The sequence below is a fragment of the Arabidopsis thaliana genome, chromosome 3 (genome assembly GCF_000001735.4).
Source record: "Arabidopsis thaliana chromosome 3, partial sequence".
Lineage (NCBI taxonomy): Eukaryota > Viridiplantae > Streptophyta > Magnoliopsida > Brassicales > Brassicaceae > Arabidopsis > Arabidopsis thaliana.
In genome coordinates this window covers 23,214,119-23,229,139 of record NC_003074.8, presented here as the reverse complement: position 1 = coordinate 23,229,139, position 15,021 = coordinate 23,214,119, and the positions used below count along the sequence as shown (strand labels likewise).

The 15,021-nt window shown below is 38.5% G+C and overlaps 7 protein-coding genes across 18 annotated transcripts; 5 read left to right on the top strand and 2 right to left on the bottom strand.

The window, feature by feature from the left end:
- Positions 1 to 112: 112 nt before the first annotated feature.
- AT3G62810 (complex 1 family protein / LVR family protein) lies at positions 113 to 1,518 on the bottom strand. Of its 2 annotated transcripts, NM_001340179.1 has the most exons (3): positions 1,137 to 1,458; positions 958 to 1,039; positions 113 to 510 (listed from the first exon to the last, which is right to left on the bottom strand). In NM_001340179.1, the coding sequence occupies exons 1-2, from the start codon at positions 1,375 to 1,377 to the stop codon at positions 960 to 962; spliced, it is 321 nt and encodes a 106-aa protein (NP_001325829.1). In that variant the 5' UTR covers positions 1,378 to 1,458; the 3' UTR covers positions 113 to 510; positions 958 to 959. The 2 variants fall into 2 exon arrangements, with proteins under 2 accessions (NP_001325829.1, NP_567133.1); NM_116146.4 differs by lacking the exon at positions 113 to 510 and having other exon boundaries at positions 609 to 1,039; positions 1,137 to 1,518.
- Positions 1,519 to 1,627: 109 nt separating this feature from the next.
- Positions 1,628 to 3,614, top strand: DRB4 (double-stranded-RNA-binding protein 4). 3 transcript variants are annotated; one of them, NM_001161214.2, is made up of 5 exons: positions 1,635 to 1,693; positions 1,966 to 2,207; positions 2,297 to 2,678; positions 2,937 to 3,050; positions 3,129 to 3,614. In NM_001161214.2, exons 2-5 carry the CDS (start codon positions 1,977 to 1,979, stop codon positions 3,389 to 3,391), a joined length of 990 nt encoding a protein of 329 aa, NP_001154686.1. In that variant the 5' UTR covers positions 1,635 to 1,693; positions 1,966 to 1,976; the 3' UTR covers positions 3,392 to 3,614. The 3 variants fall into 3 exon arrangements, with proteins under 3 accessions (NP_191839.2, NP_974480.1, NP_001154686.1); NM_116145.4 differs by having other exon boundaries at positions 1,628 to 1,693; positions 2,937 to 3,614; NM_202751.1 differs by having other exon boundaries at positions 1,628 to 1,693; positions 1,971 to 2,207; positions 2,937 to 3,548.
- A 1,199-nt stretch (positions 3,615 to 4,813) lies between these two features.
- On the top strand, positions 4,814 to 6,110 carry AT3G62790 (NADH-ubiquinone oxidoreductase-like protein). The gene is made up of 2 exons (NM_116144.4): positions 4,814 to 5,068; positions 5,718 to 6,110. The coding sequence occupies exons 1-2, from the start codon at positions 4,919 to 4,921 to the stop codon at positions 5,817 to 5,819; spliced, it is 252 nt and encodes an 83-aa protein (NP_191838.1). The 5' UTR covers positions 4,814 to 4,918; the 3' UTR covers positions 5,820 to 6,110.
- Positions 6,111 to 6,144: 34 nt separating this feature from the next.
- AT3G62780 (Calcium-dependent lipid-binding (CaLB domain) family protein) lies at positions 6,145 to 7,421 on the top strand. The gene has a single exon (NM_116143.4). It carries the CDS (start codon positions 6,215 to 6,217, stop codon positions 7,109 to 7,111), a length of 897 nt encoding a protein of 298 aa, NP_191837.1. The 5' UTR covers positions 6,145 to 6,214; the 3' UTR covers positions 7,112 to 7,421.
- Positions 7,422 to 7,896: 475 nt separating this feature from the next.
- Positions 7,897 to 10,530, top strand: AtATG18a (Transducin/WD40 repeat-like superfamily protein). Of its 2 annotated transcripts, NM_116142.6 has the most exons (4): positions 7,897 to 8,887; positions 9,603 to 9,804; positions 9,919 to 10,045; positions 10,192 to 10,530. In NM_116142.6, exons 1-4 carry the CDS (start codon positions 8,030 to 8,032, stop codon positions 10,280 to 10,282), a joined length of 1,278 nt encoding a protein of 425 aa, NP_567132.4. In that variant the 5' UTR covers positions 7,897 to 8,029; the 3' UTR covers positions 10,283 to 10,530. The 2 variants fall into 2 exon arrangements, with proteins under 2 accessions (NP_567132.4, NP_001030918.4); NM_001035841.4 differs by having other exon boundaries at positions 7,908 to 8,887; positions 9,919 to 10,507.
- Positions 10,531 to 10,827: 297 nt separating this feature from the next.
- On the top strand, positions 10,828 to 11,907 carry ATGSTF13 (Glutathione S-transferase family protein). The gene is made up of 3 exons (NM_116141.2): positions 10,828 to 11,040; positions 11,135 to 11,183; positions 11,252 to 11,907. Exons 1-3 carry the CDS (start codon positions 10,894 to 10,896, stop codon positions 11,713 to 11,715), a joined length of 660 nt encoding a protein of 219 aa, NP_191835.1. The 5' UTR covers positions 10,828 to 10,893; the 3' UTR covers positions 11,716 to 11,907.
- Positions 11,908 to 12,055: 148 nt separating this feature from the next.
- On the bottom strand, positions 12,056 to 14,893 carry BGLU8 (beta glucosidase 8). Of its 8 annotated transcripts, none has more exons than NM_001340172.1 (13): positions 14,640 to 14,893; positions 14,482 to 14,545; positions 14,344 to 14,393; positions 14,196 to 14,271; positions 14,029 to 14,100; positions 13,868 to 13,955; positions 13,539 to 13,767; positions 13,351 to 13,466; positions 13,057 to 13,286; positions 12,946 to 12,971; positions 12,785 to 12,872; positions 12,591 to 12,681; positions 12,056 to 12,477 (listed from the first exon to the last, which is right to left on the bottom strand). In NM_001340172.1, exons 1-13 carry the CDS (start codon positions 14,841 to 14,843, stop codon positions 12,240 to 12,242), a joined length of 1,572 nt encoding a protein of 523 aa, NP_001327941.1. In that variant the 5' UTR covers positions 14,844 to 14,893; the 3' UTR covers positions 12,056 to 12,239. The 8 variants fall into 8 exon arrangements, with proteins under 8 accessions (NP_001327941.1, NP_001327940.1, NP_001327939.1 ...); NM_116140.4 differs by having other exon boundaries at positions 12,095 to 12,477; positions 14,640 to 14,821; NM_001340175.1 differs by having other exon boundaries at positions 12,080 to 12,477; positions 14,196 to 14,393; positions 14,640 to 14,851.
- Between the last annotated feature and the right edge of the window lie 128 nt (positions 14,894 to 15,021).

Sequence of the window (15,021 nt, the reverse complement as noted above, 5' to 3'; positions counted from 1 at the left end):
TTTTTTTAGTTACCTTTTTCTTTATTCACGACATGGCTACTTTCTTTAGGACGTGCGTGAGTTCTTATATACAACATAATCACGTAATGCGTGAGCATTTATGAATACAGCTAAAGAATTGAATCAAACTCACATGAATTGAGAGAACAAAGTATATGTGGTTATGACGATTCACATGATTCCTATGAAACAATGCTCTTCAACACAAGAATCTAAGGATTGCACACCAGCGAGAAGATGACTGAGACACTAATAAGAGAAAGCTAGAACTCTGAACTTAAAATCATGAATGGAGATGATAAAAAAGGACTTCTGAGCAAATGCTGTGGACACTCATGAATGGGGGTAAATCTTGACAGATTGTGTAGTGGTTTTCATTGGAAAATGAACCATACTTCTCGGACCCCGTATCAACAATATAGGTTCTATTTTATTGGTTTGAAAAACTAGAGTGACCATCACGGCTTCAATCTTCTCGCGTCAACTCTATTTCAAACTTCCCATCAGACTCTGTGAAACAATCGGGGACAAGGAAATCTAGATAGATGACGAAACCTAAGCTTATGTAGGAAATAATTATATTTCAATCTAACAATAAAAGTGACATGGATTTGAAAATGATACAAAAGATGGGTCTCTACGACAAGACAAGGCTTCTAAGATTTGAGAATGACACAAAAGATGGGTCTCTACGACAAGACAATGCTTCTAAGAAAAGTAGAAAAGTGAGGTCTACAGTCTAACATACAACATAATCAATATTAGCCATGGATGTAAGTGAATTCTGTAATTCTTGTTTTGAAATGGACGAATCTCATCCAAAAATGTATGTAAAGAGCTTCTTATTGATTCAACTTGGCCGTGAAAAGAGAAAACAAACAGAGAAGCATAAAAAGGATCCACCTTTCCCGATCAAACAAAACGAGTAAGGGAGAAGTAATCCAATTTCAGACTTACACTCATACAGATTTTTTCCGAAGCATCTCCTCTGATGGAAGCTCCAAAGTAGCTCCCGCGTGTTCCTGACTTGCTTTCATCTCTACGACACAGAAAAATCAAATTTCCAAAGATATGAGCTTTCACTCACGCATTTCAACAAACAGATGGTGCGCAAGATAAAAAGAGTCAGAACGAACCATATCCGCCGCGTTCGTTGAGTTTAGCCTGGACGATCATGGTGGAAATGAACTGCGTCGCTTCACGCGCCTCTTCTAGAAGGCGAGTGATGTCGGAGTTAGAAGCCACGAGGCGATTCTCTTCGAATTTCTTACGGATCTCGGACGCCGAAGCTTTTAGCATCTCGGTATCTCCGGCGAATGATTTCTTTGTTGCCCTGAGCAGTGCTCTGTACGCGATCAACGCTTCTCCGGTCACCATTTCTGCTCTTTCCCCTTTCAACCTCCGCCGTCGTCTCCCTCCCAAAATTGGATTTAGAAATTTGGTCGCCGACAACCTTCTGATCAACTTCGAGTTTCATTGGGCCTTTACAACTTTCATGAATAAGCCCAATTTTGGCCCATTAATGGATTATTTCGGATCATACCCGTTCAAGCTGGGTTAACCCGAATCTTTCGTATCCTTGAGACAATTTACATGTGTATACTTATTATGGTTTCTCGATGAGTTTCAATCAGCGAATGCTTTGTCTGATTGTTCACTTCCTCCCTCGAAGTGTCTTCACCATTTCAAAGAGGTACGATTTTGTGTTTATAATCGTAGATTCCTTTCGCTGTTTTGATGTTATCGATCTGTACGAAACCCTAGATCATTGAGTCTGACCAATTCTGAAATTCGTCTCTTCGTTTGCCATTTATGTTTGAGAAATTCTGATACATGTTGTCATGTTGATCTCTTTATGTTTGGTTGACCAATTCTGAAATCTGAAATTCGTCTCTTCGTTTGCCATTTATGTTTGAGAAATTCTGATACACGTTGATCTCTTTATGTTTGGTTAATTCCTGCCAGTTTAGATAGAGATGGATCATGTATACAAAGGTCAACTGCAAGCGTATGCCCTGCAACATAATCTGGAGCTACCAGTGTATGCGAATGAGAGAGAAGGGCCTCCTCATGCTCCTAGATTTAGATGTAATGTTACATTCTGTGGACAGACTTTCCAGAGCTCTGAATTCTTTCCGACACTAAAATCGGCTGAACATGCCGCTGCAAAAATTGCAGTTGCTTCTTTGACGCCACAAAGTCCAGAGGCTAGTTCCTCACACTCTTTTTGGACTACAAGTTATGTGCTTTTTCAACATTTGTTTAAATTTTGATTTTCAAATTTTTGTTGTTTCAGGGAATTGATGTTGCCTACAAGAACCTGTTACAAGAAATTGCACAGAAAGAGAGTTCTCTGTTACCATTTTATGCAACTGCTACATCTGGTCCATCGCATGCGCCTACTTTTACTTCAACTGTTGAGTTTGCTGGTAAAGTTTTCAGTGGAGAAGAGGCGAAAACCAAAAAGTTGGCTGAAATGAGCGCTGCTAAAGTTGCATTCATGAGTATCAAAAATGGGAACTCGAACCAGACCGGATCGCCTACTTTGCCTAGTGAGAGACAAGAAGATGTAAATTCAAATGTGAAGAGCAGTCCACAAGAGATCCATTCTCAACCTTCTTCCAAGGTGGTGATGACCCCTGATACCCCATCAAAGGGGATTAAAGTGAATGAAGATGGTTAGTTTTCTTTGAATACTACACTACATGAATAATCCGTTGGTTTGTTTGTTAAAGGAAAAACTCTCTTTCTTTGTTATAACTTGTGGTCCAATCAGAGGGACGTATTTTCCTGAGATAGGTAGGAAACAGCTATGAAATAAGAAAGCCAACCTTACTTTAACTGCATGAAATGGATTCCAATTTCAGTTTAATGCTAAATGGTCAAGATGGTTAATTCATTCAAAACTCATGCTCTACAGTCTTGATTCTGTGCAGAATTTCCAGATCTTCATGATGCACCAGCCAGTAATGCTAAGGAGATTAACGTTGCTTTGAATGAGCCTGAGAATCCTACAAACGATGGTACTCTTAGTGCACTAACTACTGATGGTATGAAGATGAACATTGCTTCTTCTTCTTTGCCTATACCTCACAATCCTACAAACGTTATTACTCTTAATGCACCAGCTGCCAATGGTATCAAGAGGAACATTGCTGCTTGTTCTTCGTGGATGCCTCAGAATCCCACAAACGATGGTAGTGAAACATCATCATGTGTAGTAGATGAGAGTGAGAAAAAGAAGCTCATAATGGGAACTGGCCACCTGAGTATACCAACTGGCCAACATGTAGTTTGTCGCCCATGGAACCCCGAGATAACTCTTCCTCAAGACGCGGAGATGCTCTTTAGAGATGATAAATTTATAGCCTATCGTCTTGTGAAGCCATAACGACATCATCATCTTTGATGCATAATAAGTGTAGAGATAGAATGTTAAGGTAAGCTATATCTCATCTGTTTGTAGAAATAGAATGCTTCTCGTCTCTGGTTTTCTTAAGCAATATGCTATGTAGTATGTATACTGTGTAATGACTAATTTTTGTTTTAAAGCATTGTGTTTATTAGAAACAAGGCGAGATTAAATGTTAATAGATTATGGAAAAGCTTAACAGAATAAATATTAAATAGTAAGATGTAGACATAAGCAAAACCAGCTAGATAAGTAACCGCTTCAAGTAGAATATTTGTAACGATAACCGAATATAATTAGAGACACTAGAGTAGAGGTAAGCAAAATATTTGGGAACAGCAATTCCATCACGATATTAGATATTCGAGACCGGTGCGGAGATGTGCTGATGATTTTCGGAAGACATTCAGGTTGTACATAGCTAAGTCCATATTGGTACCCACAAGTGCTGATTTTCCGAACAGATCCTGGTTGTGAACGAAGCAGGGTGTGCCAGCAGTGCCAAGGCACAGAGTCCTTATTTTCTCTCTTAAATTTTAGGGTCCTAATTTATAGGAATTTTTATTTTTCTAGATAAAATTACAATGGTTGAATAGAACTACAAGTGTATTACGTTTACAAGAGACAGTAAACACTGCCACGTAAACTAAAATTTTTTGGATTTAAAGGTTTAAAGGGGATATTTTTTTTTTTAGCACAGAACCCAAAATAATATTGAGTCGGGCCTGGAACGAAGTGAGACTAAATTTTCGACGAAAGAAGTTATAACACAAAAGTCTGGAGAGGCAACAAAGGTAGTCTGTCTCTGGGTAATATTTGAACAACCTTTTCTCACTCTCACATAAGAAAAGATTCCCTAGCTTAGAAACAGCCATGGGCGTGAACTACCTTCTCCAAAACAATGAAAAGCAATTGTTTTCTTTAAAAGTGGAAAATTAACTATTAAATTTGAAAAAACAACCCAAACATTTTTTAATACCGTAAAAATACTAGAATTAAACTTTACCAAAAATTAATATAATTCTTTAAAAAAAAACTAAAGTCATATTTAATTAAATGTTTTATATATAAAATATATAACATTATATATGACATATAAATTACTATCATATATAGTCCGTAATGGCCATTAAGAACTGCTAAATCAGGGGTTTGAAATTCTAATCCACCAACAAGTCAAACATAAAGGAACTTTTGCACTTTTTTTTTTTCGACAGCAGACTAAATTTTATTAAACTATTAAAAGCCTAGTAACAAAGTAACAACAATTCCTGCTTAATGTTAAGGAACGGGTAAAATTCTGGTAATAATTACCTTCACACTAACGTAATTACAGGAATTGATATCTCAAAGTTGGGCCCATGAAGTGTTTACGTTAAAGCCCATAATATAAAGGCACATTTATTTCGGGTTCTAATTGGATTAACCTGAATAGATCGGATCCTCGGAAATCAGGCGAAGAAGACGACTAAATTTCTCCTGGGATTAGAGAGAGAGGAAGGAAAAATGGCGTCGGGGTGGGGGATAACGGGAAACAAAGGGAGGTGTTACGATTTCTGGATGGATTTCAGCGAATGTATGTCTCATTGCAGAGAGCCCAAAGACTGTACTCTTCTTCGTGAAGACTACCTCGAGTGTCTTCACCATTCCAAAGAGGTTAGGTTTCGCCTTTTTCCTTTTTTTAGGGTTTCTTTCAATTATCGTTCCTGTGTTGTTGTATGTGTCATCAATTCACGCTTTTGATTGCTTGATCTGTTTCATTGATGATTCGTCCTGTTATCGGTCGTCTGTACGATCATCGATAGTTTCTGGATCACGAGTTTAAGTCATTCCTAGATCCGTTGGAACAATCTCTCAGTCTGGTCGTTTCGTTTGCTACATGTATAAAAACATAAGCTTTCTTTTTGCTTGAAACTAGAAAAGTTGAATTGCAATCTCCCAAGTATATATGTGGATGCTTTCACTAGGTTGCTTGTAGGGATTAGGTTAATATAATACCACTTCCCTTATCTGAGATTTAGTTTCATGGCCATGAATTGTTTAGCTGTTAAGTTTGGAAGTTGAGACTTACTCTTTATCTCTTGTCTCTGTTTGATCTTTCAAATGGAACGATATTGTCTCTCTTCTCTATGTGTTGAAATCATAAATTTGAATGAAACTGAATGTATAGGCTTGCGTGTGAACTTTTGAGGGAATCAAAAGCTTTATTATTGTTGTCTCCAATATTGTTTCTTTCTTCTTTGCTTAGTATAAGCCTATGGTAGATGAACTGATAAGGAGCGCATATTTGTGTATTTTGATCTAGTTCCAACGAAGAAACAGGATATACAAAGAAGAACAACGTAAACTAAGAGCTGCATCAAGGAAAGGCGAAGAAACCGGGGATGGGACTCATACTCATCACTAGTCGAGATTTTCCTCCTATCTCCAAAGTTTGCATCTTTCGAAGAATAAACAAAAGTTTCTTGAAGATTTCTGTATCTTGTGTGCCAAACTTCATTTGATCGTATTCAGTTTGCTTTTGCAATGGATTTTTTTGTCTTTGCTTTGTCTATTACCTTTGACCGAGTTGTAATATGCCTTTGGCTACTCGTCAAACACAGACTCCTTCTTTAATGGTAATAATTACTCCTACAGTTATATTAAAATCATTATTCGAGAGACATTAAAAACAGAACAGTGGGTGGAATAATGAAAAGGTCCTCTATAAATAGTTGTCATTGACTTTCACTTAGTCTTCTCTGCAACTCCTATATGTAATGTGTCTAGAGAGAACCAGCTTTTTCATTGGGTAATATCAAAATGGGGACGAGATCTCTAGAAATAAATGTGACATCAGCAAAAGGGCTTAAGAAAGTGTCGAAGATGGATGTTTTTGTGGCCGTGAAGTTATCCGGTGATCCAAAATGCTCTGACCACCGTGAGCAGCGGACACAAGCGGCAAGAGACGGTGGAACCAGCCCCAAATGGAGCAATGATGTCATGAAGTTCATCCTCGACCAAAACTTAGCAGAGGCTAACCGCCTTGTGATCACTTTCAAGATCAAGTGCGAGCAACGTGGAGGAGTAGATAAAGACATCGGCGAGGTTCATGTTCAGGTGAAAGAACTTCTGGATCATCTTGGAAACGATAAGACCGGTCAAAGATACGTCACATATCAAATCGGGAAATCCAAAGCCGATATTAGTTTCACTTATTCGTTCACAGGTCCGGTGGAGGTCCCGACCGGTGGCGGCTGCTCACGGTACGCAGCTCAAGCGCCGGTGCGTCCTGTATCGACCTACCGGCCCGTTTTGAACGGACCCATGTTGAGTCAGTTGAACGGACCCGTGTTGAGCCAGTTGAACGGTCCCGTGTTGAGTCAGTTGAATGGTCCCGTGTTGAGTCAGTTGCAGGGACCCGTGTTGAGCCAGTTGAACGGACCCGTGTTGAGTCAGTTGCTACCAAGTGTTGGATCGTTTAGTTACAACCACGTTCCTTGTCAGCCACCGATTTATCCACCACTTGCTCAGCCTGAGATTCTTCCACCGGTATGCTTCCCCGGATTGTATCCGCCGAGTAACATGCCGGGAAGTCCACCCACAATGTATCAATCTATATTTCCTGGCTTATCATGTCCACCAGAAGGTTATTCAACGGTGGCTCCGCCGCTGACACAACCGGGACTATATCCACCGATGAGTCCTTACAGATATTAATTGATTGTCAACGTCTGGAAGCCTAGTCGTCGGTTTGGAGATTTGTTGATTTTATTTAACTAATGATGTCATCAATTCCCCCAACTTGTGTGTGTGTTCTTTTTCTTCGAACTCAACATAAAAATTGTTGTGTGTTTTTTTCTCTCTTTCTAACAAAATCACACCCTAAATTGTTACGTTCTTTACTTAGACGTTTTTGGTTTGTAAAATGCTCTATCTGTATCATGTTTGTACTGTCTTGTACTCTCCAAAAATGGTTCACCATTGATGAATGATGCACCTGGTTAATATATATAACAAACCTTTTTGGAAAAAGAATAAAAATTGTTGCGTTTTTTTTATTTTTGAAAAATCTTCTTCATAATATTATTTCTACATTTTTTTAGTTGGCATAGATAAATGCGAGATTTATGTAACAATCAATTAATTATCCTTCAAAATAAACAATAGGAAGAAAAAAAAAAAATGATTTTTAATGAAATAACACATTTTTTTATTGTATTTTCATTTATAAAAATTCAAATATATTTTATAACCTAATGGTAATAGTATATTATAGTTATACACTATAGTAGGATCTATGATATCTATATCTGGAGTTTATCTGAATCGTAAAGCAAAGAATCTAATTTTTTTAAAAATTGTCTTAATAAAAATAAAAAATCTGGTGTTATTCACAAAGAAATAATATTTCTGAACTGTAAAAAAAAAAGAATCAGTTAAAAATTCCCTGTAAAATTTGATATTATCCAATTATTTGTTAAATAAAGAAGTCGAGTAGCCGCCTGAAAGATATATGACGGCAGGCAACAAGCAAAGCACGAAGTCATCTTCTTCCTATTTCTTCTATTCCTCCTTCTCCACGCTTCTTCTTCTTCTTCCTCAATCTCTCTTACGATTCCTTCAAATCATTCTTCCATGGCCACCGTATCTTCTTCCTCCTGGCCAAACCCCAACCCTAATCCCGATTCCACGTCTGCCTCAGATTCCGATTCTACTTTTCCCTCTCACCGCGATCGCGTAGACGAACCCGACTCTCTCGATTCCTTCTCCTCCATGAGTCTTAACTCCGACGAACCTAATCAGACTTCTAATCAATCGCCTCTTTCTCCCCCTACGCCCAATTTACCGGTGATGCCTCCTCCGTCCGTGCTTCATCTTTCCTTTAACCAAGATCATGCTTGCTTCGCTGTCGGCACTGACCGTGGCTTCCGGATCCTTAATTGCGATCCCTTTCGCGAGATTTTCCGGCGTGATTTCGATCGTGGCGGTGGTGTTGCAGTCGTGGAGATGCTTTTCAGATGCAATATATTAGCCCTAGTTGGTGGCGGACCTGATCCTCAATATCCTCCTAATAAGGTTATGATTTGGGATGATCACCAGGGCCGATGTATCGGAGAACTCTCTTTCAGGTCCGATGTTAGATCCGTCCGGCTTAGGAGGGATCGGATTATTGTCGTTCTTGAGCAGAAGATTTTTGTCTACAATTTCTCTGACCTCAAGCTGATGCATCAGATTGAAACCATTGCCAACCCTAAGGGTTTGTGTGCTGTTTCTCAGGGTGTTGGTTCTATGGTTTTGGTATGTCCAGGTTTGCAGAAAGGTCAAGTTCGGATCGAGCACTACGCTTCTAAACGGACCAAATTCGTCATGGCTCATGATTCCAGAATAGCTTGCTTCGCTCTCACGCAGGATGGCCATTTGTTGGCCACTGCTAGCTCTAAGGGTACTCTGGTTCGGATCTTCAATACTGTTGATGGTACCTTGCGTCAAGAGGTACGCTTTTTATTCACAGAAAGCTGAATACTTTCTAATGATTCATGTAAGAATGCTGGCAAATTTGGTTGTTTAGTCTCTGACTTGTAGTCTGGCACTTCTGAGGATGAAATAGGTAAAAGAAAGAAAGTAGGACTATATTTCTATTATTAGCTTAGAGATTCAGAAAAGTGCTCTTTTATATCCTCGTGATTGCTTTGAGCTGATTTTCTTGCTGTTTCTGGATGTGTGTGATAGAGGCCGATAGTTTTGTGCCTCTGTGATTTATTTCGTTTTCACCTCTATTCCTGTTCTTAGATTAGATGTTACCTTTGATAGACTGCTGAGGTTGAGACATGTTGAAAAGGATGCATCTTTTCCTTACTGAGGTTAACCTGGTAATGTTTTGAAAACATTAGCAGGTTCTTGATGAGTCCATCAGCAAGAGCCATAGTTATGACAAAACACACTTTGATTTATATTACGGCTGAACAGAGTCTAATTTTCATTAGTCACTGAATTAAGTCCTCTTTGCATCGGTTCATCCATAGAAAAAGTTTCAAGTATCTATCTTATCATCTTATTCAAGATTTTGTAATCACTCATCATGTATAAGCTATGAAATATTGTGATTCTAATATCAAGGAAATCTCAAATATATCTGTGACCCCTATAATAATGCTGTATGATTTTGGAATCCATGGCACTATAATACCAACCTGATGTGACTGTACAGGTAAGGAGGGGTGCGGATAGAGCAGAGATCTACAGTTTGGCCTTCTCTTCAAATGCTCAGTGGTTAGCTGTCTCAAGTGACAAAGGAACGGTCCATGTCTTTGGTCTCAAAGTCAACTCCGGATCTCAAGTGAAAGACTCATCCCGAATTGCACCTGATGCTACTCCCTCATCCCCATCGTCGTCTCTGTCTTTATTCAAAGGTACTAAACCAAAAATCAGTTACTTTCACAACTTAGCAGCATATTTGATCAGAAACTCACCTCATAAAGCTCCCATTGACATAATTAAGCATATAACTCTTTTACTCTCTTTAGGAGTGTTACCGAGGTATTTCAGCTCGGAGTGGTCGGTGGCTCAGTTCAGGTTGGTTGAAGGAACTCAGTACATAGCCGCCTTTGGCCATCAAAAGAACACCGTTGTTATTCTTGGCATGGATGGGAGGTAAGCAAACATTATTCCATTGACAAACTTTAATCACGAAATTGCAATTGAGAACCTGACAAACATAATTCTCTATGATTTGTTCTGTGTATGGCATATTTGATCTGACCGGAGTTGGATTGTGTTCCTTTGATGTTCTTAAACAGCTTCTACAGATGCCAGTTTGATCCGGTGAACGGCGGTGAAATGTCTCAGCTTGAGTACCACAACTGTCTGAAACCGCCTTCAGTTTTCTAAAAGCTTTACTACTTATACTCTTTTGTTCCTTCTCTCTCTTTATATCTCTCTGCAACTTAAGCGGTGAGATATGGTGTATAGTTTTGTGTATATAATAATGATGGGTCGTCCTATAATTTGTAAAACCTTTTATCGCTAACCAAAACTGATTCACGGCTCGTCAATTTGTGTCTTCCAAACAACTTGACTAAACCAATTGTGTAATATCGATCAGTCAACTTTATTTAGTTTGGCCACGTGTACTGAATGCCTCGTGCACACAAATTAATTAGATATTAACGATGGCAGATGAATCTCGTAAACCAGAGTTTCGAGGCACGAGAAAAAGGAATCCTATAAATTTCAGTGACCTCAAAATAACCAATTTCTGAAATAATGTGTATAAAACTGGAAAGATTCGAGTACGTACATAACCTAATGTTAGGTTCGATATTGCAGTACATAGTTATTAAAAAGTCCAAGAAACAGGACCACATACATACTGGCTAGGTTTTACGAAATTCAAAGCATATGTCATATATATAGAAGCACCGCGTTGTGATCTCCCTCACTCTCTCTTCCGCGTTACGAGTAGTGTGACGCGGTCTTTGATAAAAAGAACAAAAACAGAAATGGCGATGAAGCTATATGGAGATGAGATGTCAGCGTGCGTGGCACGTGTTCTTCTCTGCCTTCATGAGAAGAACACTGAGTTCGAGCTTGTCCCTGTCAATCTCTTTGCTTGCCACCACAAGCTCCCTTCTTTTCTCTCCATGAACGTACGCGCTGCGCATATTTCTCAACACATTACTATCATGCACACATATCTGTATGTATGAAAGTATCTAACCATATATGTTCTGTTCGATGCAGCCCTTTGGCAAAGTTCCAGCTCTACAAGATGACGATCTTACCCTTTTTGGTTCGTATAAATTTGTTTTACATAATGATTTTAGTTTAGTTTAACAAATATTTGTCTACTGAAAACAGAGTCGAGGGCAATCACTGCATATATAGCAGAGAAGCATAGAGACAAAGGAACGGATTTGACAAGACACGAAGACCCTAAAGAAGCAGCGATTGTGAAGTTATGGTCGGAAGTGGAGGCTCACCACTTCAACCCTGCGATCTCCGCCGTCATCCACCAGCTCATCGTCGTGCCGCTTCAAGGTGAGTCTCCTAATGCAGCCATCGTGGAGGAGAATCTGGAGAATCTAGGGAAAATACTTGACGTGTACGAAGAGAGACTTGGGAAGACAAAATACTTAGCCGGAGATACTTACACACTCGCCGATCTCCACCACGTGCCTTACACTTACTACTTCATGAAGACGATTCATGCCGGTTTGATCAACGACCGTCCTAATGTCAAGGCGTGGTGGGAAGATCTCTGTTCTCGTCCGGCTTTCCTTAAAGTCTCTCCAGGCTTGACCGTTGCTCCCACCACAAATTGATCTCAAAGATTCTCTCTAGGTCTTTTTGTTTTCTATGATATCAAGTTTTTGTTGGGTCTACATTGGTTATTTGCGTTTGCTATTACATTGTTTTATTCAAAACAAATTGGTAAATGTAAACGCAGAAATGTTGTTTGCGTTTACAGTTTACAAACATATTTGATGAAGTAAAATACATGATGTTTCTTAATGAAATATTTGCTTTTTAGTATTCAAAAAAGATGACTAAACTCAAAACAAACTGGGATCAAGAATTCAAGATTCAAGACCCGTATATATTTATAAGTATATCACACAATGAAGAAGAAACAGATATTCCTACGTAATTGTCATACGAATCGATTATCAAACATATGAAGTAGCCTTTAAATGTTTGTTTCATTCCAAACACGTAAAAAGTTATTATTTTACTAAACGTCCAGAATCCATATACATTTGCAAATTCACTGAGTTTTTTCCATAGAATTGATGAAATTAAACCAAATCAGGATCCCAACTAGACCAGAATCGTTAATATTATAACATTACAGTGAAGAAGAGCCAGAGAAATTTCTCTGCAACTGAGTCATATCTTGAGAAGCAACATCAATTGTACCATTGAGAAAACCAGTGTACCAAGAAGCAGAGAGCTTTGGCGACCTCTTGCGACCAGGATCGCTAAAATTGACATAGTACATTCCGAAGCTGCTTTTATATCCAACCTGTACCTCAAACAAATCTATCAGCGACCATACGAAGTAACCTCTCGTGTCCGATCCACTCCTGATCAGTCAAATTATTTGTCACAAAGAGAGAGTCAAGTAAACCGAAACTAAACCACCGATCAGTCAAATATATTAACGTGAGGACTAAAATTTGAAAAAGGATGACCATACTTGATAGCGTTGAGGACAGCACCAATGTAAGCTTGAATGTATTCAACTCTTGGTGTGTCTTGTAGCATCGAATCGTGTTTCATCGGTGAACCTGTTTTTGTTTTCGGGTGCGATTTGAAGAATCTTAAGAACAAGAAGGTTTGCTTTCAAGTAGACAAAAACAGAGCCAGAAGACAAAAGAGAATGAAGTGTACCATTTTCAAGAATGTAGATTGGAGGATTGTTATAGCGATGCTTTATATGCTGAAGAACACCTTCCAGACCCCATGGAACAGCATCAAACTTCAAAATAGAACAAAAGGTTTTGGCATAAGTACATATGTCAATATGTTTCTGCAGAATTGCAGGACCTTACCACGAATGATGAAGAGTTCCCAGTGGCTGTCCAAAGAAGAAGACTTATAAATTAAAGAGAGTTTCAAAAAAAAAAATCGATTGAATAGTGATGAAAATAAACTTGGCATACAGATAATATACGCGCCCATGTCTGTAAAGAAGTCTTTGTTAGTGCTGCTGGGAAAGATATAAGGTGCGGGCTGGTTTGTGACATAAACTGTCGTGTAATGTATAATTCCTACAAAGTCAGATGATCCTTTAACTTGCTCTGATTCTTCCTCTGAGAAAACCGGTAATCTCGATCCCAAGGTTCTCTTCATTTCATCCGGATAGTCCCCAAATACCAAAGGCTTCAACATCCTTTATTATCAATTTAGTCTTTAGATTTTGTCCTCAAGTTAAGAAATAAAGTTTTGTTTCTCACCATCCATAGAGGAAAGCTTTAGCTCTTTGAGTTGCGATTTCATCGTCCTTGGAGTTTGTATAAGGAGTTAACCCCAATGCAAATATACTAAGGCCTATGGATCCTCTTTGCTTACTCTGCACCGTCATATGGATTAAGTTCATACGGGTTGAGAGTTTTAAGAGCGAAAAAGAGATAAAAATGTATACCTTGTACTTTAGTTTATACAAATTTGAAGCAGAGGCATGAGCTAGCAACATGTTATGGCCTGCAATATATGTTTCCATACAATAATTTCCTGTAGTACAATTTCCATACCTAACGTCTTTGCCATAAAAAGCAAAGGCGAAGATTGTAGCTTCGTTGATTGTAGTCCATAACTTCACATCCTCCCCAAACTCTCTGAAGCATACATCTGCAAAAGCTGTAAAGTCTTCTCTGCAATATAACAAATAAACAACATTAATTCTATTTTTGTTTTTCTATTCATATTTTAAAACGTGACTTTGTTAGATCATAATCTTCTTTGATCATTTACATGATTTTGTGGTTGATCCATCCTCCATACTCATCTTCAAGAGACTGAGGAAGATCGTAGTGGTAAAGTGTAACGTGAGGTTCGATTCCTGTTTAATAGTTTTGTGAGAAGCAAATGAATTGGCTTTAGTTCCGTTAAAAGTAAAAAGACAAAAACCTTACCATGGCTTCGTAGCTCTTTGATGAGATTCTTGTAAAACAATAAACCTTTTGGGTTAATGCGTCCTCTTCCATCTGAAAAATGACACAGACAAAAAGGGTCTAATATAAGAGGTCAGAGACAACATTATTAGTTACTTGGGAATTAAGAAACCAAGAATAGGCGTTACTAGGTATAAGTCTTGACCAGGAGATAGAGAATCTGAATGATTCTAAGCCCATTTCTGCCATCAACTTAACATCTTCCTGGACAATAACATCTATGAATGCAGAGCCAGAGACTTACGATAACTTCTTCAACAAAGAAGAGAGACAAACCTTGTATTTGTGATACCCATCACATGCTATATCTCCATTACTTCCATTATCTGCGATTTTTGAACAATGATCTATACAATCTTCTCACAAAAACGCCGAATGATGACTCAAAGTTGAAAATAAAACAAAACAACTTACAACAGTGGGAGGTTGTATCCCAGACGCTAGGAGTTCTTCCGTCTTCATTAGCAGCTCCTTCCCACTATTTCCACAAATTCCCCCAAAAAACTCAAATTGTAGACAAAACAATTAAAAATGGAAAACCCCGATTGCCATTGATGTGGTCAGACTCGAACCTGATAAGCAGAAGTACCGGCTCCGAAGAGGAAATCCTCTGGAAAATCGTTTCTGGTGAAGGCATCAATGTAGCTTGTCGCCAAAACGATAACCAGAATAATGGATAACAGATTGAAATGTTTCATTTTTGATTTTCCTCCTCCGGTTTGAGTCCAAATGAACAAATAATTGAAGAGTCCGGTTCTGTCGTTTTCTTGGACCATTTAAAAAGAAATACATATATTGAGTGAAGTGTATTTTGGTGAATTGTGAGGACTATAGTCTATATCTTTTCTATTATCTTCCACTCGTAATACGCGACAAATAAACATCTGAAAACGACTATAGAAATATCTTTTTTTTGGTGAAGTGTGTAATCCTTGCCATGTACTGACTCTACCT